This window comes from Hyposmocoma kahamanoa, unplaced genomic scaffold, assembly GCF_003589595.1.
Source record: "Hyposmocoma kahamanoa isolate Upper Pololo Valley unplaced genomic scaffold, ASM358959v1 63, whole genome shotgun sequence".
NCBI classification, from domain to species: domain Eukaryota; kingdom Metazoa; phylum Arthropoda; class Insecta; order Lepidoptera; family Cosmopterigidae; genus Hyposmocoma; species Hyposmocoma kahamanoa.
Window position 1 is genome coordinate 12,768,993 of NW_020653851.1, and position 24,057 is coordinate 12,793,049.

At 38.8% G+C, this 24,057-nt stretch overlaps 1 protein-coding gene across 1 annotated transcript in view; it reads left to right on the forward strand.

The window, feature by feature from the left end:
* Positions 1-24,057, forward strand: part of LOC113230058 — a 93,025-nt gene that overhangs the window by 36,446 nt on the left and 32,522 nt on the right. The window contains exon 2 of the mRNA XM_026463785.1: positions 9,916-10,087. Within this exon, the coding sequence (XP_026319570.1) occupies positions 9,916-10,087 (172 nt within the window). The remainder of the gene's footprint in view (positions 1-9,915; positions 10,088-24,057) is intronic.

Consider the following 24,057-nt stretch of genomic DNA (forward strand, 5'->3'; position numbering starts at 1 on the left):
ATAAGAGGGACATAAATTAATCAGGGCTCAGAGCGATAGACAACAGTGGTAATGCCATGGTAAATGTTACTATCTCATAGTTTCGGAGTTTGTTTGTATGTCACCGTTACGTACTGCCTCTGTGTTCAACGAGATTAGCAGTGACGAAGTTTTGTTAATTTGTTTTTGTGTTTTAAAACGAGATTTAAGAATCGTTCACCTTTTTAAGGTCGTCATTTCAATACGACGATTGCCTACGCAGTTTTTAATTCAATTACTCTACATTGCACACATACGAACAAAAGTGTTTTTAGTGTACTTTATTGTTTTATACTTAAATAGTAAATTATTTTAATATTAAGTTTATTGAATATCTCGACGTTTTACTACCATGATATTCAATTATTTTTGTGAAATTACTCCTCTGGTTTGTTATAATTACTAAAACAAAGATCGAATACAAAAGAAAAATTCCTTCTGGCTGGACTGGAAATGCGACCTCGCCATACCGTTTCTTATGCTCTCCTAACTGAGTTACGGCATGATTGTTCTATGTGCTTGTTGCAGACCTTTCTTTTTGATTTTAATTGGTCTAGCCAGATCGAAATAATTTTTCTTTGAGAATCTTTTTATTTATAATATCAAGTGACGGGACGAACAAGTTGTACGCCTAATGGTAAGCTACACGCATGTCCATAATAGTTGCAGTGCCACTCAGAGCTTTAAATCGCAAAGATCTGAGGAACATTGCCAGTACTCTGAGACATAAGTTGACAAGTACTATGTGCCTGTAATTTAACCAGGACCCCTTACCCTTCAAAACTGGAACGTAGTAATGCTCACGTTACTGCTTGGCGGTTGAAATACGTAAGGTGGCAGTACTTCCCTGGACGAACTCTTTTACAAGGAACTCTACTGCTACCAAAACACGCTATAAAAATAATACATTTCTAAATCAGTCACTAGTAAAGACTTACAATGTGTTTAATCAAAATATACGTTTTAGTCATTCGTAAAATACGATAGCGACTCTATTACATGTATCACAAATTATTCTACTAAATCAATCAAGGAAATTTTAACCACCAAAACATTCAAGGCAATGGATAAACTCGTAACAACGTTCTTTGATCAATGGTATTTCCCACAACGTACATTTTAAACTAGTATTGTTCAGCGGAAGTCGAATTATCTGGTTCAACAGTGACATTAAATTAGAATTATCTCGTTCATTAAATGATTTAAAAATATTAACTAATAATCACTTAGGATAATGTGTGGGGCCGTACTAATATCCTGTTTGTTCCGCACGTGTTGTTATCTTCATAATGATTCGGCGATACTTTTAAAACACAATTATTTTTAATAGTCGCAAAAAAATGAAAAGACAAAGCTCTTGTCACTTGGTCTGTGGCTCTTGTCGTTGAAAAGACATTCGTTGTATCAAATACTTTCTTGTCAATGTTCACATTAAGACATGGTGCCAGTCTCTTTTGAACTTTAGTTTTATTTATATTGTGAGTTTTGGTACTCCTTTAGTATGGCTACCGAAGGAGTACAGTAGTAGAAATTTGTTGCTACGTGAAATAAAATTAAAACATAAATATTGTAAAGGATTGTAATGGACATGACAATAAGTAAAACAACTGATTATCGCGTTTGTTCCCATGAAATGGGTACTCACGCTATGTTTCTAGATTTTCTTCTATTTATTTCAAAGTTTACTGATTTGCATTCTCTAACCACTACAATAGCATGCACATTGTACCTATCAATGATGCATAATAGTTTTTAGCACGCTTATAGTAATATCTGCATTAAACGACAAAGTGCATCTACTTGATTCAAGACACTTACATAAGTGAATAAAAGTACAAATGGTGATTCAGTACACTTTTGTACACCAGTCTTGAAATTTCATTCATTCATACACTCAGGTAAGAAGTAATTAGTTTACAGTACTGTTAATAGGATAGTGTAATAAATCTTTAAACATAAACTGAAACAAAAGCCAAGCGAAACGATCCCACAAATCGTTCCAACAAATTGTAAGTTCGGCGAACATATCCATTGTAATTGTGCTACAGAGGCCGTGATTGCAGCAAGAGTTAACACGTAATACATTACAGTTTGTGTCACAACACAATCAGGCTCGCCGAGGACGAATCAGGCGCCGAGGAGCGTAATCTGGGTTAACAGGGGTCAAACGGCATCACAAATTCCAATACGATATTAGACGTATCTGTGGCGCAAATCAACGTTTCTATGCCTGCACACTTTATTGGCTTTCTCGATTTGCTTGCGACTGGCTGAATGAACTTTTGATTGAGACTCAGGCTCTTTTTCAGCTAATTTGAGAATTACTGAAATTTAAACTTTTGTTATGGTTACTTCATTTCAAAATGAGCAACAAATACAACTGTAATGTACATTATATTATATTATTATATTATTAGCGGCAGAAATAGGTAAGGTAAGGTGACAGTACTACCCTTTTTTTTTACTCGGAGAAATGCGTTACGCATGCCGCGCGCCTGTGGGAGGCGCGGGGTTATGTGGGACTCTCCTCTCTAAGAAGAGAGGCCTATCCACTAAAACTCCGGGGGTGTTCCTCCACGCACCTTGTGGCGGGAACGCGGGGACGCTTCCGCATTTTTATGCGAACCCACCGGTGCCGTCCGTTTGCACGGACCCTCCCAGAGTCCAGGGTGGGAATAGTTCACCCTGTTCTCCTAGTCGCAGGGGACTTCCTAGAACAGTTGGCAGCCCGTTACCGTCGTCAGGGTCCCTTTATGTTCGAGCGGCAGGATTTCCTAATCCTGACGTCTGAGGACCCCTACGGGGGCGGAAGCTGGTTCTCGCCTTTTCGCCCCGTTCTCCTCCTGCGGTTCGGAGCCGAGAGTGGATCGTCCTCTCGACTACTCGTCGTCGTCGTTTTCTCTAGGGCCCAGCACGTGTTGGCAATGTCTAGAGACACTTCCAACAATACGCCACCAGACGCCACGGTTTCATCCGAGAGCGCTTTGACGCGTATGATCGCGTCAACGGTTGATCGGTGCTCTCGGAATCCAAACTGGTGATCTGACAGATCGGGGCCTACACTATGCAAGAGACGGACGATGCGGGAAGCAATGATATGCTCTAAGAGCTTTCCCACATCGTCCAGTAGCACAATGGGGCGGTAGGCAGACAGAGACTCTGCGGGGCGCCCATCCTTTTTGAGGAGAACCAGTCTTCCCTCCTTCCAACAGGTCGGGAATCGACCCGACGTGAGACACAAGTCAAGTAGCCCGGTTAGATGGGCCCCCAACTCATCCAGCACCGAGGCCAAGACTCGACCCGGCACTCCATCAGGCCCTGGAGAAGTGCGCTTGACTCGGAGCCTAAGCGCGGCACGGCTAACCTCCACCGACTCTATGGGAGGAACCTCCTCCTCAGCCTCGACCTCAGAATGAGAACCCGCCATTGTTGGAGGAACGTGATCAGGTCGATCCAGAAACAAAGCCGATACCACGCCCTCCAACAGCTGGGGTTGAAGGGTCTTCGTGAGCAGGGGCGCCTGTGCGCAAAGTTTATTCCTAGCTGGACGGGACGGGCTACCCCACGGATCCCGTCGAGGGATTCAAGCATCTCCTGGCAGACGCTGGTTTTTGCCGCGCTGATGGCCCCCTGCAGAGACTTTCGGGTCTCGGTGTAGATGCCGTGCAGCATGTCTTCCGTCTCTTTGTTCCGGACCCGCAATCTCCGGTACCTGGTGAACTCTCGCCGCGCACCAGTACAGGCGACCCTGAGACCGCCAATTTGCTGTTTCCACCAGAATACCTTTCGACGCGGAGGACGGCGCCTTGCTCGGGGCATCGCCGCATCGCAAATTTGCGTCAGAGCCCCCCGGAATCGGATGGCTCCTTCGTTGGCGTCCTCTGGCCCAGCACTGGATTGTATGGTTCAGGCTTGAACAATGGCGGCTTCGGCCATTAGCTGTTTGTCAAGGTGCGCCAGCGACCATCTCGGAAAAGCCTCTGAATCATTGAGGACGGGCCGAAACTCGTCCCCACGACGCAGAGATCTCGAACCGAATATAGCGATGGTCCGACAAGGTCTCCACGTCGCCGACAACCCGCCAATTCAAACTCGTGGTGAGACAGCAGGAGAAGCGAAAGATAAGTCCACTATGGACCCAACCCGCCATCTCACACAAGTGTTGCTGGAACCGCGGTTAAGTGTCAGCAATCTGCACGACGCCGCCCACTCCTTCACCGCTTCGCCACGGGCATCAGTCACAGGGGAGCCCCAAATGGCGTTCTTGGCGTTGAAATCACCAAGCACCACCACCCGGCTTGGGGACGCCCTCCTAACTGCCATAGCAACGTGGTCCAAGAATGCCTCGAACTCCACCAGCGGTCTGTTTGGGGAAAAATAAATACCTACAATGTATAATTTCCCCAAACAGCTGAAACAAACCCCGGTTCCCTGTCCCGGACACACAAAGGCAACTGCCGATTTTCCTCGCGCAGTAGTGTCATCTCCTCGCTCGCGGTTCGCACGGAGAGCTCCGTAACGGCCTTCCCAATTTGGTCAGCTGCACTTTTGAGAGCAGCGACGAAGGTGCCCTTTAGATTTTTTGATTTCAGGGCAACTTTCATGACCACCTCCAGGCTCTTTTCTACTTGTAATTTTAGAGAGTCCGCCGGTACGGCTTGTGCTTCCCTTAGAGCCCGGGCAATCTCCACCTCGGATGATAGGTAGAGATCTTTCTTTTGAGTTTTGCAAAACTCAGATTGGGCCTTTGCAAAACCGACGTACTCTCTTGCAGAGAGGGGTGCGCTGCGACCACGCTTGGCGGATTGACGCTTAGCAGTCCTCGCAGCAGGCGTCTGTCTGGCAGATCCACTACTGCTGCCACTGGGAACCCTCCTTTTATTCCGCCGCTGACGTTCAGTTTCTGACGTCACAAGCCCTCCCGAAACAGTCTCAAGCGAGTAGTCGGAATCAGACTCCACCATAGACAGTCCTGGGCGTGAGCACACCATTATGGCGCTTCGCATGGAGTCGGAGTCCGAGACCTTGCTCGCCTCGTTAACGCCGCCCTTCTCAGGCTCAACATCAACTCCGTCCTTCTGGGACTGGATGATGAAACGATTTATTTTTACACGTATCTATACAAGTTCCACGAGTAGGGTCGTAAAGGGTCGTCCACCCCGGCAGAGGCTCCCAGTACCGGGGTAACCCTATTGCATCCTGGAAGGGCGGGTGGTCTCCTAGGGAAGGCCGCCCGGTGGGTAGGCTGCATACTTCGCCTACCAACCCGCCAAAACGGGAGTGCCGCCGCCGCGCGAGGCCCCGTGGGGCGCCCCAGTGGCAGCAAATTTGAGAATTTTTTATTGTGGTTATTGTGCTGTGGTAGGCAGGCCCCCTGGTCCCAGTCGGTCGGTTGACTCTCTCGGGATAACAGGTCGCCCAGCGGTGGCCGTAGCCTGTCCGGACAGCTGTAGCGCCACGGCTACCGGTACCCGCCGCGCTTGCAAGCCCAGAAGGGCCTACTGGTAATGCCGCTTGGCAATCACCCCGCAGGTATTAGCCGTCAGATAGTAAGCAGGAGAATTACTATCCACCGTTGCCCGGGATGCAACGACCCAACGGCTACACTTCCACCCGGATCCCACAGGAATCAAGAAGGACGAGCAGTCGGCAAGGTTCCTGCTTCGCACTCCGACAGTACTACCCTGGACGAACTCTTTCACAAGCCGCACTACTGCTACTATTCAATCTTTTTTTTTTATTCTTATATTCACTCACACAATCATACCAGAGCCAAATTCGAAAAGTACATTTCCGTAATTGATTCTACCCGAGGAGTCGAACCCGGGACCTCCACATCCAGCGCCCACAATGTAAACAGTTAGGCCACTGAGGTTGGTATAATATACAAAGATTCAAATTTTATTCTGAACTATTTCTAACCCGAATTTTCCACTTGCTCTGTACACTGTAAGGTACTGTATGAATTTTCGGGTCTATTGCAAAGATTGATGTAAAATCTTTCTTCCCCATTATAAACACGTGAAACATTATTAACCGCCTTCAGAGATTCGCCATTATGTGGCTAAATCATCTTGACGATGTCCAATGAATATTGCCTGAATGTTCTGTGCATGTGACGCATGTATCCAATTTGAATCTCGATTCATTCTAAGTGGTTCGTCTTTATTAAGTGCGTATCGATAAATTACCTCTTTTACATTTGTAATTTTTTTTATGATATCTAGTGTTGGGACAAACTAATCGTGCACCTGGTGGTAAGCAACACGTCTGTTCATAGCAGTTTCAGTGCCGCTCAGATCTTTAAATCGCAAAGATGAGAGGGGCACTGCCACTGCGTCCGTCACCCTGAGACATCAGTTGAAAAGTCCCATGTGCCTGTTATTTCACCAGTGTTTCGAAACCGAAACGTAATTATGCTCATACTACTGCTTGGCGGCAGAAATAGGTAAGGTGGTAGTACTTCCCTGGATGAACTCTACTGCTATTAAAACAGTGTAGTTCGTAGTTATATCCAAATTAAGGGATGTTCTCTACCTATAACTCCACTGTTTGACAATAGCCTCACAAGAAAAGTAGGAGTTGCCGTAATTGCCTTGATGGGTAGGCCATCTCCTGGATTTATTCCACAGTAATTTAGTAACTGACTGACTTTCTTGACCCAAAAAAATCTTGACCTCTAATCCACGGTATCCTTGCTGCTATTTGTGATAACCTCAATTTTTTTTATGACAACAAGTGACGGGATGACCAAGTCATGGTTGCTGGCGGCAAGCGCCACGCCGATCTATAACAATTGCCGTGCCACTCAGAACTTCAAATCACAAAAATTTGAGGCGCACTGCCACTGCGCCCGTCACCCTTAGACAAGTTCCATGTGCCTGTAATTTCACCAGCACCCTTACCCTTAAAAACCGAAAGGCAGTAATGCTCACATAGTAATGTGAGCATTGCTTGACGGCAGAAATAGGTAATGTTGTACTTACCTAGACGAAATTTTTCACCAGGTGCTCTACTGCTACTATAGTTGTTTTTGATTCTCGATCTATTTTTTACGTTTAAATTAACGCTTCCAATTACAGTATCGACTGTATGCAGTTGATCATGGCTATACGTATTAAATGCAGACATGCCGTCCATACGTTGGCAGCCTTAGCGATTTGTGATTGAAAAGTCGTAAATACCATAAAAAGTTAAGTTTCGTCTGGCCACTAATAACGGGTCTCTCTTGTAGTGAATGATTAGAGAATTATGCACGATATGTCTTGGAAAATAAATGAAAAAAAAAAAGAAAACAGACTTGTGTATACAAGGCATAAATAGAAATTGTTTAAATCGTATTATTGAGATACTTGCACAGTAATCAGGAAGACTTACTTACTATTTACAGGTTTTCTGTGTATATACGTAAAATACAGAAACAGTTATATAATCAAAATTAAATTAACGGTTCTTCATTTATTATGTCCACTGGAATTTCTTGCACGTCTCATTGGTCACTATGCATACACAATGCTACGTCCACGCATGCAATTGCAGGCACAAATTGTGGAATTATTCATTATCGGACACAGTACTGTTTCTTGTTAACTTTTGAAGTCACACCTTTGTAGACTACTCTATAGTACGTGTGTTACATATGCAAGGGTATACAGCAATATAGTACAGCTTTTCTCAAAAGACATTCAAATTGAATGACCAGCTCGTTCTCTAACTGTAAAACATTAACATTACCAGCCTATCATCTTGTCTACAAAAGCGGCTTCAACTGAAAAATAATGTTACAGCAGTCGAGTTTTGGTATAGCTGAGTTGGATCAGTTTCAGCTTATAATTGTAATCCTTATTTTCTTCTTTTAAGTTTTAATAAGCTGAATAAATGTTTCTTTCTATCTTATTGCAGTCCTCCGCTGACACGTTGTTTTTCTAATTTATCTCACTGCGTTTGATCCTAGCCTTACTATATCTGGTATTGGCAAATTTACAGAAATTAGTGTTCTCAGTTATTGTATTTAAATTCCTTCGATCCCACTGGACTCGAACCAGCCTCAACGTGGCTACCGCTCTTCCAATCAAGCTACGGATCGAGTCATCAGCTCGGTTACCTATCAGTAGTCCGAAATAACATTTTCCAGAAATAACGTTTGCTCGAATTTTCATAACCTCGAAAGTAATTTTGGGAGGATTTATTTTTAACCCAACTTACCATTTTTTTTTTATCGGGGAAATGCTTTATGCATACCCTCGAGCCCGGGGAGGCTCGAGGGTTATGTGGGACTGACCCTCCGATGGAGGGCATACCCACTAAAAACCCCCGGCGCACCCCCTTGGCCGGCTGATGTGGGCACCGTGGGATCCCGAGGATTCTACCACAACGATGCCCCCGGCCACCTTGGCTTCTGCCAAAGTTCCCGCGCTAAAGAGGGGAGGGTCGGACGCTTAACCCATCCCCTCAGACGACGAGTGAGACCGTGCAATGCGGGCAAGGGATCCCCGTCTCTTGTCCGCTGGCCTCACTAGGGAATTAGGCGAGCAGCGAACTGCACTCGCCTTCTTCCCCGCCGCCTGCGCCGGAGCGTGAGTGAGAACTTATGAAAGTTTCTTCATTCAGCCACGTACCTTCACAGCTACCAGGAGACTGACAGAGTTGTCGATATATTAATTGCAATATTTTTGTTGAATATCTTGAGGTTTTACTACCTTCATATTCTTTTATTATTTGTGAAAATTCTCCACTAGTTTGTTATTATTGTTGACACAAGGATCGAAGAAACACAAAGAAAAATTACTTGAATCCGACTTGACTTCAACCAGCGTCTGTCGTCTTAAGTCAAAATAGTTATTTTTGATACAAGTGCGGAAAATTAGTCATTATTCACGAGTCTCGAGTCTCGATACAAGTGAAACTAACAAATCCGCACGTATATCAAACGACGTTTTTAATACATTTGCGAAAAAACTACATTGAAAGCAAAATAAAAATAAAATAGAAAAGTAAAAAGCACAAATGCGAAAAATCCAACTTTCGGCACGATTTGTGGCACGAAAAATACCACGTTTTGAGCAACTGTATTAAAAAATACTTTTCAGTTATTTTTTAAGAAGCACTCGTATAGGTACTGGTAGGTAACAGTGTACAAATTTGGTGTGCAGGTATTTTGAATTTAAGTCACCCTGATACCGTACATTTGCTACCACCTTTAAGACTGGTCCTATTTATTTTCCATCGATAGAAACATGATAAATATAGAGACCATTATCGTAAGTCAATAGGAATAACGTAAGTATCAAACTTTTTACACACTGTTTATGATGTTAAGTGGTTCACGTGCTCGCAACCGCTTTTTACACGTTTTCCTTACGTGTACAATCAGATTATTGACATACTTGACCATCGTGTAAGTTTTCCATGTCTGATGTAACAAGTAAGAAGTTCTTTTTAACAAGTTGTGGTGTAAGTAAGTAAGTAAGTATTTCCTTTCAATTGCTTTTTGGCGTTTTTGGTATATTGAACTTTAATTAAATAATGAAAGTGTGCAATGAACAATTTTGTAATGAAATAATAAAATTGCGTTACATTTTGAAGAAACAATAAATACCACAATGCGTTTATCACTCTATTTAAGGGCCAGGCTCATGGGGGTATAACCTCCTCCACTCCTCACGATACCAGTCCACTCTTTGACCTATTCATCGCTGCTCACTTTGACGTTCTTCTTTATTTGTTACTGTACGCCATTCTTGTTCTTCCTCTTTCTTATTCTCCGCAATGAGTTATCAAGAAACAAGTACTGTTTTTAAGTATTTTCTTAATTCTTTTTCAATATTCGATCTTATTCAGCAATAAAATGATATGATATATATAATGAAAATAAACTTTCAATTTTATTTTTTACAGAGTTTATCATCAGAGCTTCGTCACAGCAAGACGCCGCCACGTCGCTCGCCGGATGAGCGCTCAGCACCTCGTCCACCATCCGCGCCGGTACACCACGACCGCACTCCCCACACGCCGCATCTGTCCCCCAAGAAGGAGGCCTTCAACAACCTGCTCAATAAAGGCATTTCGGGTAAGTACAATAAACTATAAGAAAACACTTTACGATTTCATAACAGAAGTTAAAAATCTAGTTAGGGGTATGATTTCTTTTGACTTAGCGTACGGGATATGCAAACAGTCATTATTGTATAATAAAATTTCTTTTAAGTAGAAAAAAATTGATAAATGCCATATTTCTAATTTGCACAAACTAAATTTGCGGCTATTTAGATATGTAGCAGAATCTAAAACTTACGATCAATTTTTCCATGGCGGAGAGCTACTTGAAAAGGGCATTATTCTTGCATTTAGATCAAATCTTTTAAATTTTCACACGATATATTTGATAGTAGTAGAAAAACAAAAGAGTCGCAACATTTTCCATGACAAGAAACTTTTTCAAATGTCCTTTTACTTCGCGTTAATGTTTTGTTTTAAAGCGCCGACCGCCTAAAGTCCTTAATATTAAATTCTTTATTACTGCATCCACACATTTCAAGTTTCTCTTTAGACCGTATCTCAATAGTGTCGTAGTATAAGCAATACATGCAGCACATTGTACCGGGTCCTATTTATTCACCGTCACGCACAGCCCACGGTCCCTTTGTAGCTAACTCATCTCTACAATAATCTGGTGCTATAACCGCTATAATCCAATCTATAAGTGCTATAAGTAGTCTTTCATCGACGCTCGTTAAAACTTGCATTCGAATCGGCAAATATCAATTGCGTATTGATGAAGTAATAAACCGGACGGTTTAATGTTTCTTCCGCATCGTTGATATTGTACCGTTTAAGAACCTTTTTTTGATTTATCGATGTTAAAGTTTGCTCGGATAAGAAATTGGAGAAAGGAACCTTCTACATAAAGTGCTATATTCGGTTGCATTGACGATATTATATGAAAGATATAAGTAACACGTGGATTTGCTTCTACTCTATAAATAAGTATAAAATTTCGTGACCCCAACCAATTTCACGACCATTTTATCAGTTGCATAACAAGAAATGACGCAAATCTATCAGGCTCATAGAGCACCGGTCTAATTCCCTTCGTTTATTCCCTACGTAATAATTTTCCATTCATTCTCCTCTCTTTATGAATCATAATCTCTAAATCTACCGGTCCCCTGTCCCTTTCGTGTAACTTGAAATCCTGTATAGAGTGTCTCGTTCTAGTTCTTTTACCCCTTAAATCTAATCCGGGACATCCCGTCTGGTCGTAAGGCGAGCTCTGAGCGTAAGCCGTTGTACGCACGCTATGCACACATACATCGACTGTTCTATACAAATGTGACGTGGAAATAGTAAAGTTGAAAGTTGAATCGTTTGAGGTCTGGACAGGTCTAATAAGACTACACAGATCGTAAACAGAAAGGTTAAAGGAAATAGGCTATTGGGGATAGAACAGTAAATTTTATAAAGAAAAAGGATTGACAAAATGGATTTGGTATTTTGAGGAATAAATATATCTTTGTTTTATCATGGAAGTAACTCACTGACGAAAAAAGTTATTTGTACAGTTTTCGAATAAAACATTTTAAACCTGGCTGTAGTTTAATTTTAGGATCATATTCATGTCAGAAAATTCTCGTATGACGACACTTTTTTGTTACACGCAATAATATGCTATTTGGAAACTAACTTATTGCACTTTTAAGATCACATAATGTATGTATTTTATCTATAGATTTCATAACTAGAGCCATTTCAACAATAAAGTATTATTGAGTTCTTAGGTTTTCGCGTTTGTTACACATAGGAAATGAAACTATTTTTTGGATCTAAGTCGACCATATTTGTTTTTTCACACAAACCAAACGTTTCGGGTAGTAAATAATGCAATAGTAATAATGCGGGTAGCAAATAGTAAATAATGACCGATTGATTCTCTCATTTCTAAGTAGATATTTTCCACATGGCTTTTATACATTTGAAATAAAATAACTCTATCGAATTAAAAAGACAACTAGCACCTTTGCCGGTGGCGAGTGCTTATAACTCGTCTAATCGGTTGTATAAATCATTATTAATACCGCCGATCCGCCGATTAGCGATTGCACAATGCCCGACGGATTACCCGACAGATATATCTTTTTGTCAACTCGTACCTGTGTAGCATCAGCAAAACTAACTATCGTTCGTAATAATAGTGAATACTTGAAACACAGTTTTACAAACTATAAATTGTAACATTGTGCTTGAAGTTTTGTTTGGTAAATACATAGACATTTGTAATTGAATATAATAATATTGATAAATGTTTGGATAGCATGTGATCATCTGACTTCTAAATTTTAATACGTTTTCATTTGAAGTAGGCATGGTATCATCTTTAATGCGAGTTGTATGTATGTGTGTGTGATTTTTTACTTAAAACTTAGAACTCATGCAAAACATACTTCACAAATTGGAAAATATATTTTCAAACATCGCAGTGAGTAATTTTCTTTACAACACTACATTATTACGGAACGATTTTGCAAGTTGCTTCCCATTTCTGCATCTCAGTGTTTGTTTTGATGACGCTACTTAACGCATAAGCCGGTTTTATATAGACAAGCCGATTTATATTTTTTATTGTCCCGTGTTATTTTTTTTTATACATATTTGATATGTAAGAAATATAAAAGTAGTAAGCCGTGGTTTTATTGCCAAAATCAACAGTAGTTCTTTATTTGAATTACCATAATTTGTATGGGTTTTTATAATGTGCCAGACACCCATTTCATTTACCTGGACTCAAATTAGGGATTCCCTATTCATTACCAAAGCAATGAAACTACGTTTGGGAATTGTCATTAAATATCGCAATACTTTTTTTATGATACCAAGTATCAGGATGAACAAGTCGTGCGCCTGGTAGTAAGCATCACATCTGTCCATAATCGTTGCAGTGCCACCCAGAGCCTTAAATCACAAAGATCTGTGAGGCACTGCCGCTGCGCTCGATTCCCTGAAACATATATTGCAAGTCTCATGTGCCTTTAATTTCACCAGCACTCTTAATCCTTCAAAATCGAAACGCAGTAATGTTCACATTATTGCTTTGCGACAAAAATAGGTAAAATGGCAGTACTTCCCTGGACGAACATTTTCTCAAAGAGCTCTACTGTTACTATATAACAATAGTTGTTTATAATAATACACACAACTATAATTAATAGTTCAACGAGGTAACCATTACACGTTTAGCACATATATGTTTTAAAGGAAATGTGTTTTGAAAAAGCTACAAAATAGTACTCAGATATTTATTCCGTCAATAATCAATAAATAATCGATAATCATTGTTTTGTTTCTACAACTGCAGTCATCAAGACACTTAATTGGGAAAACGAAAATACTGTCGAATACGACTTAAGTATGTTAGTATGTTAGTATTAAGTATGTTAGTATGACTTAAGTATGTATTATGTAAGTGCCAGGTACGGAGTGCCACAGCAGAGTTAAACGGTGAACATTCTTTGCTAAAACATGTATTTTGCGTCATTTATATAGCATTAAAATTTGCATGTCCGCACAATAGCACGATGCGGCTTTGGACTTTGGACTGGCTTATCGTAATAGAGTCGAATTTAAATCTGTAGCATAAAAGTAGACGTGTCGTTGTCCGTACGTATTTGCACAAATTCTTGATAACGAGTCTTTGTTATAACAAAGATAATTCTGGTTAGGCACGTCCATCTCAATCCATCTTATCATAGAATAAAAGTATAAAATATAAATTTTAAATTTATTATCTCCATTATCTCCACTCATTTGAATTGCTCTTTATTCATCTACACATTATGATGAAACGCAAACTCACCTTGGATTAAAATATTTAAAATAAGCTTCTCATAATTTTCTTTCCTAATCCCAGATTAAAATTATGCATGAAGAGAAAATGCATGTGTAATCCTGCGCAGAAAAAGTAAAGGCGATTAAAAACTTTCAATCTGCAATACTGAGGCCGGTTCTTAAGAATCTAAAGTTTGTAATGCGACGAGACGCGCGAGAATTCGTTTTGTTTTGTGCTTTACATAGAATTAATCTTTATAATTTAGTGTTTATGTTACGCGAAGAACTGCGCCAAAAATGTGTTAGACTTTGATAAATACTTGCCCTGTACGCATGGTTGCACAGAATTATATAAAAAAAATAGTTTTCCAAACGACAGAAGGTGCCAATTAGAACAGGAAATTTTGTTGGCTATTACTCATTAGTGTGGCTATCTGTGTCAATATACAAGGACTAAGTTTATTTTATTTATTTTCTGCACTATGCACTATTTTCAAGTATTTAGAGCCATCGAAAACTTCGCAAACGCAAAATAAAATCTCTTTTTGATTTCGCAGTACGTCATCATCATCCCCCGATAAAATGGGTCGGTACACACGTACAGGATGTGTACGTGTGGGTGAGCTTTATCTCCTCGCGACACGAGGATGATCCAGCCGGATGATCCGGATGAGCGCGCGATCCCCACGGCCCGAATACACTCCCATCAATATAGTACACACTTTTATTCATTACATGTAGTATTTTGCTGATATATATAATCATCGCAAATTTTATATATAATGTGGACAAATGAAAAATTAATTGATAGTTTTAATCGCAGTATGGGATTAATTATCTGAAATCGGAATGTGGATTGAATTGAATCGGCCGCAGGCAACATTTTAAAATTGCTGTAAATACGAAAACCGGTCATCTTCTCGCGCTAAGCGTACATTCTCGGTATAGTAGGGTTTAGCTATCTGTTAAGTACGGCAATTTTTTGATATTTGCAGTTAATATTTTTAATCCCCGACGCAATAAGAGGGGAGTTATAAGTTTGAAGCCTTTGTTAGTGTATCTGTGTCTGTGGTATTGTAGCGGGAGCTACAATATTACAATACGTTTTGCGTTTGGGAAAACGGATGGACTGATCTCAGTGTTTTTTTTATTTGAAGGCTGCTTTGATTGGAATGATTGTTATCTATATTTGATGAAAAGTTGTTTAAAGGTCATCAGCTCTTTTCCCAGTTAGAGGGTCTCTGTCATGCTGCCAACTATCGTGAGCGCAATGCTCGGCAGCAAGAGCCGCTGGGAGGCAATGATCTCCTTTAGCGAGAGCGCAGTCTCGCGGGCCTTGGGGACTAAGCTCGAGTGAGGGTGCCTCTATGTACTCCCCGAAGGCAGGCCATCCGCCAAGCCAATCAAGCCGAGCAAGTCAAGAGGATCCTATGACGCCTCTTTATGACAATCGGGTTAACCGCTGGGTTTAAGTGGGTATACTTGGCTACTGCTCGGGAGTCTCATATAATCGCTAGCTGGAGCAGCGAGCGATTATATGTACGCGTAATGCATTTCCCAGCGCAGAAAAAGGGTTTCTCCGATGGCAACTTTATTGACTTTCCGGAGTTATTTATACATTATACGGGTGATATGAGGGTGTAACGTTTGTGCAGTACATTATACGTGATTGGATATTGAAAGTAAATTATAAATATCCAATTACTTCAACCAATTTTATATTATACTGTGTGTACCATTTAAACAACGTGTGAAGTAATAATGCTAAAACGTATAATTACAGGCTCTAAATTTCACTATGATAATACTTCATAAATTTTATTAAAAGAAAATAGAAGATTATTAATAAGAAGCTACTTAATCGTCTTCTACTTCAGAAAGCTGCAGGTGTTCTTCGCGCACAATACAATAATATATGTTAAGTGATATAGCAATATGTCAATACTGGTAAAAACTGGTAGCCTTACCGATTACTTTACATAATGCCATCTGTTTCAAATGAAATATACGTTGGCTTCCTGACTTATACATTATGTTATTTGTTGCAATTTGTCTTGATGTACTCGTAAATATGTAGACTAAAAAGTATTCGTAACATTAATAACATATTCTTTATAAGGAGATATATAAAAAAAAATCATTAGTTTGACTAGTTTGAGTTTCTGGTTATGATAATACGCGATGGGACGAAGTCGTGCGCCTGATGGTAAGCGACACGATGTTCATAGCAAGTTGTAGTGCTACTCAGAGCAGTAAATCGTAAAGATCTGAGTTGCATGGCCATCACGCCCGTCACCCGAGACATAAGTTGACAAGTCTCATGTGCCTGTGATTTCACCAGCACCCTTACCGTTCTAAACCGAAACACAGTAATGCTCACATTACTGCTTGTAGAAATAGGTAAGGTGGCAGTATCCCTGGATGAATTCTTCCACAAGGAGTTTTCCGGCTAATAAATATGCATAAAAACTCGTTTTGCTTGCATTGTGCAGTTTGTAATTAGTTCCAGGTTTTCATTTTAAAAAATATGATTCACTGTGATAAAAGAGTGTTGAGGCGTGGAAAAAGTTGTAGTGACGAACACGTAGAAAGGCATGCTTTGATGGTTCGAACATGTAGAGAACGAGGATTAAAGAAACAGATTTATAAGGCGAGGTGAGCGGGCAAATTCGTAAGAGTCTACGAAGACGACGAGGACCACGACCAAATTGAGGACATCCTAAAGAAGGGTCAAGTCAAGAGTATCCTTAACCGACAAGCATGCATAAAAGCAATAATGCGTATTGATTACGCAAAACATGTTTGTCATGATCGTAATAAGTGAAAGACTGTTCTCTGCCTACCCCAATGGGATCATGGCGTGAAGTGTATGTATAGTATTTGTTCACAATTTTATTCACTTACAAAGTGCAAGTTAGAACTTCATTTACGTACTATATTTGAATCTATGATGATGTGAAATTGACAGTGACTACGTGATTTTATCTTTTATGAATTTTATCTTACAAATTTTATGTAAGATATAGTTATAGGATAAATTAATTCCAATAAAATTCACAAAAATTTTAAGCCACGCACAAGATTGAAAAGTCTGTCGAAATCCGCACTCAAATCACGTATACATAGGATGTGTAGGAAATTTTCCATATCCCGAATCCATAATATCCCCGACCTCTCTGGGATAAAATCCAGATCCGTCGGTCGCGTAATCCGGCTTAGGACTGATCCGCGTACGAACCCGTGCCGTGTGCCGTGCGGCACACACGGAGCTTGTGTGCGAAGACGTGTCACGAATATAGATGAAGGATATATTTTTAAAATCTAAAAAATACCGGAGGAGAGGTAAAAATACAATTTAATTTCATAAATAACATAATTTAAAAAATATATGGAAAACAATGCACAAAAATTCGAATATATGTATAATAATCATACAGTAGAATCATTTATGAACACATATGATAGCTAAAAGTGCATATGCCCTTTAGAACTTTGTTGACAGAATACTAGTTTGTTTTCGACTTACCAAATGCAAAGTTCCATCGTCCCATTTTCATCCTGTAGAGGATATTTCTAAAGCCGCCTTATCCTTCGTCTCGAACTTGAAGGACACTGTATAAATTTCATATGCACAAGTATGTACATATTCTACAAAGTTATGATGTGAACTGGATACAGTATTAGTTACATGTGTGTTTTTTACTACATTTGGGAGTGTTACCATTGAGAATTCCCAGCTTTTGCATATCCCTGACCTTGTACTTTCATAAATTGTCAAATCATAGAGATGCAGGCTTGTCGGCCGCGCTATTTTCAGTGGATATATTCCACTTGTACGGAAAATAAAAGTTATACATATCATTGTGTAGTATCATTTAGCAATTATAGCTGTAAAATATTCCCATACATTTTCTTGCTTCACCTCAGCAAGATTTGGCTCAAACCCAAACACAAACAATCTTCATTTCATAGGCTTGCTTGAAATCGTCATATTGATTAAACTCTACTGTTTATTCGTAAGGCAGATTCCGCCGAGAAGAATGAGCAAGAAAATTTAGGGGTTGCTATTTGTAAATTAACATTTATTGATACACATTTGTTATTTACAATGTTCAATGTTCATAGATCGAGACAACCTGCAAGAGCTAAAAGGGTATGCTGTTTTTTGTTATTGTAGAGATAATATCACCTTTCTATATATCCTTTCTAACATGGGTGTTAATGTATTTTCTTTGTACTATAAAGAATTTATAATTATAACTATAATTAGTAACAGTAGAGCTCCTTGTGAAAGAGTTCGTCCAGGGAAGTACTGCCATCTTACCTATTTCTGCCGCCAAGCAGTGATGAATTACTGTCTTCCGGTCTAGAAGGCTAAGGGTTCTGTGAAATTACAGGTACATGGGACTTGTCAACTTATGTCTCAGGGTGCCGAACGCAGTAGCAGTGCCCCTAAAATCTTTGCGATTTAAAGCTCTGAGTCGCACTGCAACTGTTATGGATAGGCGTGGTGTCGCTTACCACTTGCTCGTCCCGTTACTTGGTAAAATAAAAAAATAAAAACCAACTTCAAAAATTTTACTCAATAGCTTTCGCTGTGTTTATTACCGCAGCCTCAATGACAATTGAAACGTAGATGGGAGTTCTCGACAAAACAAATCATATGAGTCCAAGAGACACTGTTGAGAAATCTGTCATTCCATCAATTTATTGATGGAATGACAGTTTTACACACACTTATGTGCCAAATTTTATAAAAAGCGGCAAAAGCTTGGATGTAAATGAATAAACCTCATTCATCCCCTAATTTACGACTCTCACAGGTACACTATTTTCTTCAAATATAAATGAGACCACTACTACGGTACCTCCTTTTGAAATCGCGTAATATAAAATACAGGACTTGATAGAACAAATTTATACTTTTATACTTGTGAAACTTTACAAAATTTAGTGGACGACTCTCACACGCTGTTTCAATATGCTGAATTATATGAATGGGTATATAATCTCAATTACTTGAATAACAACGAACTGTTCGTTGACACTTTTTCATTCAAAAAGATTAGTGATAGAACAGCTAAACACCAATTTCTGAGTTGTCTATATACTTTCCTATCATTATTGAATATGCGGGTGGCCGTCGTATTAAATTTTATTATACTGTTATGTCCCAATAGACTATTTATACTTATATTTGAAACCTGTACTATTTGGAATTAAGATTTTAATTGATCTTTCCTACTAAGACACGGTAGAGGGGCTAAAAACGAAATGCTTTTATTGGAGTTTTTATTCCATAATTCGTATTATTAGTGTTAATAGCACGATGGATTATATATTATCTTATCTGAATACCGGGACGTCGGTCAAATTTTAAAGTTTTAGTTAGTACGATACAGTGGATATTAATTGAAAATAGTCTCGCTGTAGGTTTCCGAATTACGAGTAAGCATAGTTAATAAATACATGTTTATATCTGTATCATGAAGAAAAATATATTAATAACAAACAAAGCAGACAAAATTTTGACAGCCATGTACCTACAAACCTGAAAATCGGTCATGACCCGTCCACTTACCCGTACAAAGATCGTCCAAAACTCTATCAAGATAACGATTACACCTTAATCCCACGGCAAGTTATTCAACTAGATCCGGACCAAATCCGGATTCCGGTAATCCGGTCGGAGATGTACCCGAAGCCGGGCGGTGGCCAGCGGCTGCCACCTAATCTCAGCTCATCCGGATCAAGAGCTTTACTTAGCTCTATGTGAGCTCCTAGTTCTAAAATTCGTACATGCTGCAAGCGAATCACATCTTTGTTAGCGAGATTTTCAAACCGGTTTTCACTAGTTTAATCTTTAATCTATTATACGCAGCAAATTTAGGGCAATAAGTTACATCGTAAAAAAAGTGTACGGGAGAAACTAATTTCGTAATAAAGTGAAACCATTAATGAGTTTAAAATAAATAGCGTGTAATTCAAATTGTATATATTTATATCTACACAAATAAGTTGAACAAATTTTGATAATAAATACCTTTACAGTTATTTTATGAAAATATCGATGATCAATAATAGTTCAAAACGGTATTCATTTCGCATAGCTCTGATTTTATGATTTAATACGCAATCGAGATATAAAAAGAACTGTGGAATGCATATTTAATCAGGTCAGTCTGGGTGACACTTTATCATTCACAAGTAAAATTTGGCATTGCAATAACAACCTGATTAATCCGGTGGTAAATAAATGACGTTAATAAAGATTAGGTTTTTGTTACGTAATTTTAAACACTATCTGTTGATCGACGGAATTAATTTCGGACAAAAAAACTGTATTTGTTACAGTGAGATTCCTAAATATAAAACAAAAATGTTTAAAAATGAGTATAGATTAAAATGAAGAGTTACAATGCGTGATCTCCCCATTGAACGTGTCGTATCTAGATTTGCTCTACGTCTAAAATATTTTATACCAATGTTTATCACGTACTGAGTTGGGGATGCGTGCGGGGGGAGGGGTACCATCAATCACTGTGAGATTATCTCCTGCACTTCGGCCCAATTTGAAACATGCATCGGCTTAACACACACATACACACGTAGCTCCTTAACAGTCTTGTGTTAAAAATAAATCACCTTAGTATTACCTGAATAAGGTCGAAAATCAATGTAAAGATTGCCATCGTCTTAGAATATAAATGTGTGCGTGTAACAATGCAAATCCTTACGATTATGCTTTTGTGTACTACTTTTAATTTGTTTTTAAATCAATGTATTCGTATATGTGAATGTGTGTGTAACTAGTGCGGACCGAATTTTGATTTTAATTGCTTGATAATATCATATTTATTTAAGTGCTGATAAATTCACTGCTTATGAAGTATGTTTTGATTTGCAAATATAATCCTATTGAATGAAATTGTACATATGTTACAATAGTTACACAAATATTATATATTAAATAACTACTATTTATGTAATTACATATGAACTTATATTTCTTTTATGGAGCGTGTGCACTCGTAATTATCTATTTAGAACATTAATTTTGTACTTTGATAACTTTTCTGCAAGGAAGGTGTAAAACGATAACATTCTGCACTTAGCCGACTATCTCGTGTTTCCTATATACCTATCCTATAAATTTCACAAGTGCGACGAAATAAAAATTATGGTGAACTAATTTACGTCGTCGTTGTTTTCTTTTTTTCTTTTATACATTTTGTATTTGTAGACAAACCACGAAAACAAAGGAATTTAAAATGTTTTATCAGAACGCGATCCTTAATAAAAATTGGTTGTATACATTTTTCTTGGTCTTAAGTAGGTTTAAAAAGGGAGTATTTTTTAATCCCGCTATGCAAAGCGTGTATGATGAACTTTATGCGTGTTCCCACTCGAAATATTCACTCTTCAGAGTGAACATTTTTGTTTGTATATAGAAGATCTAGGAGTTAGGTGTTATTTATTTACAACCTTCACAGTTGAGTAGCTTGCACACTCCTTTTCGTGGTGTCGCCATCACTGAGGTCCTGGGTTCGATTCCTAGCTGGGTCAATGTAAAAAACTAAATTTTCTATATTGTCTCGCGTCCAGTTGTTTGTAGAATCGTCGTTGTTTCCAATTTCCATAACACATGAGTTTTAGTTACTTACTTTGGAATCGGAGGAACGTATGTGAAGTTGTCTAATGTTTTATTTCCAAAATGAATTTGTTTATACTAAAAACTGTATTCGGTATTTAAAACAAAAACGTACCCATCACTATTGGAGACTTTAATCCGTCGGCAACAACACAGAGACGCAATCAGCTGAGCCGTTGATCAATCGATAAAAAATCGGGCTCGTGGACAAATAAGCCGCTGGTGTCGGCTGCGGATGATCCGCACCATTTGTCAAGATCAGCCGGCTTACTGGCCAGTGCCAGTAAGACATGTTCCATGCGGCAGCAAGACATGTTCGCAATGAAAAAAATTACCAGCTAATTTACATATTGCCATGGATTTATGTCACATATAAAAATGTCTAAGTTTTCCCAACAAGAACGGGATGCCAGCGCGGTATGTATACAAAAGTATACACAGTGATAGCGAGAGCTCGGAATTGGGTGTGTAGTGGTATGCGCATAAAAACAATAAATACAAAATCACTACAAATTTGTCTGTGAACACACAAATACTACTATATACCTATGTAATTCCGAGCTCTCACTGATATCACTATAACACTTGTAGGGATCGATAATACTTTCGCTCATACCTATTATGTTAAAGCTTTTTCTAAATAAAGAACGATCTTAGCTTTTTTTGAAACTTAAGGCTGCCAAGCAAGTTTCATGTATTTTTCATCCAATCAAGGTAAATGATTAAAAAAATATATTTTTTCGCCACAAGTATCAGCTAGTCATGTTTGTTGTGTTTAGATACTAGCTACGGTGTGTCCAGAATCTGTAATATCAAGTTCGTTTCTAATTTTATACTCGTGTGTGGGAGCTTTATATTTGCTCAACATGCTTGGTAGATCTCGAGGGAATTAATCAAGCAAAAAGTTTTGATTGATTACAAAATGTTCTATAGAGACTGTTAGATGACAATGCTCATTTTTTAGATATGACAAATTCCGTTAGAAAAAAAATCATGAAGAAACTGTTTAGAAGGCTTTAAAATTTGTGCTTTGTTTCCTCTTTCTAGGTCGAATAAGTTCCTTTAAGAATTCTCATATTTTGGAGCCACGACATTTGCGTAGTTTTCTGATTTGCAGTTTTAACACTTGATATTTTGTATTACATGAGACTAATCGTATTTACCCAGCAGTGGCTGAAGTAGGGCTTAGTGATGATGACGATGAATAGTATTTTTTTTATAACTTAAAGCGACCGCACGTACAAGTCTATCCATAACAGTGCAGTGCTGCTCAGAGTTGTAAACTCCAAAGATCTGAGGGACACTGCCACTGTGCCCGAGCCCTGAGACAGAAGTTGACATGTCTCACGTTCCTGTAATTTCACCAGCACCGTTACCCTTCAAAAGTGAAACGCAGTAATTTGGGCATTACTGCTTAGCGTTATAAATAGGTAAGGTGGCAGTACTTCCCTGGACGAACTGATTCACAAAGAGCTTAATTTTTCTTAATACGAGGTTGTTTTAGTTGGTATTTTCCCTTAAAAATCACAATATTATTATACTCACTTCGGACAATCGGTAAGCTGTTTTGTTTTTTAAAAGTATTTGTGTTCAATACTTTCTTTCAATTTCCGTTACAACACGCGCGGTACACGTCGTTTTTTAAAGTAATAAAAACCGTAGCACTGCTGTGACGCAGAGAAGGCTCCGCAGTGGTCCCGTCTGGGTCTAAAACGGCCCTTAACAAAATCTTAATCTCCACAAAGGGTTAGGAATATTATCTTATTACTCGCAAGAAATAAACCTTTAATTCGCGACGCTTTGTGAAATATGGTCGGTGGGGTGGCTTGACTGCAAAATAGGGTATATCCATTATAATAGGTACGAATATTGAAATGACTATAACGTTTATAAAGATTATTAAGGTTACGGTATAAAGAAATATACGACGTTACTTCATTTTATTGTTTTCACTTTAAAATAAGAAATTGTTCAACAAACTCATTAATATATTTATGAATAGTATTGTTATACAATCATAACCATTTTGACTTTTCTATTCCGAAAATAAGGATAACGGGCATATAATAAACATCTATCTTAAGAGCCAGTCACATCAAAGCGACTATTTAATTCCGGCACAATCCGGTGACACGCAGAAACGTAAATTTAGCTTCAATCGTAGCCAAAGCCCATTCATCGAGGACTCAGTGTGGACGCACCTTTAAATGTATGCTTACGTTTTAGGGTTGTCACAGATTTATCTAAAAAATATGAATAAAAAATTTGTATAAAACCAACGTAAAATTTTTTCATCGTTGTGTAGTATATTATATGTATATCGTACACATATTCGCATGAAATAATAACTTGTAAGTATTAGGAACAATGATTACGTATCACAAATAAATGTATCCCGCAAACAAATTTAGGTTTACAGCAATTACATATACGTAATATACTATAAGGAATTGTTTACAGCACACTTTCTTATGTCTTGTTAACCAGGCATAACTTAAGTTCGTAAATAAAACAAATATAAAGTAAAAAGACTTTATTCAACATGCAACATATATACTAAAACAATT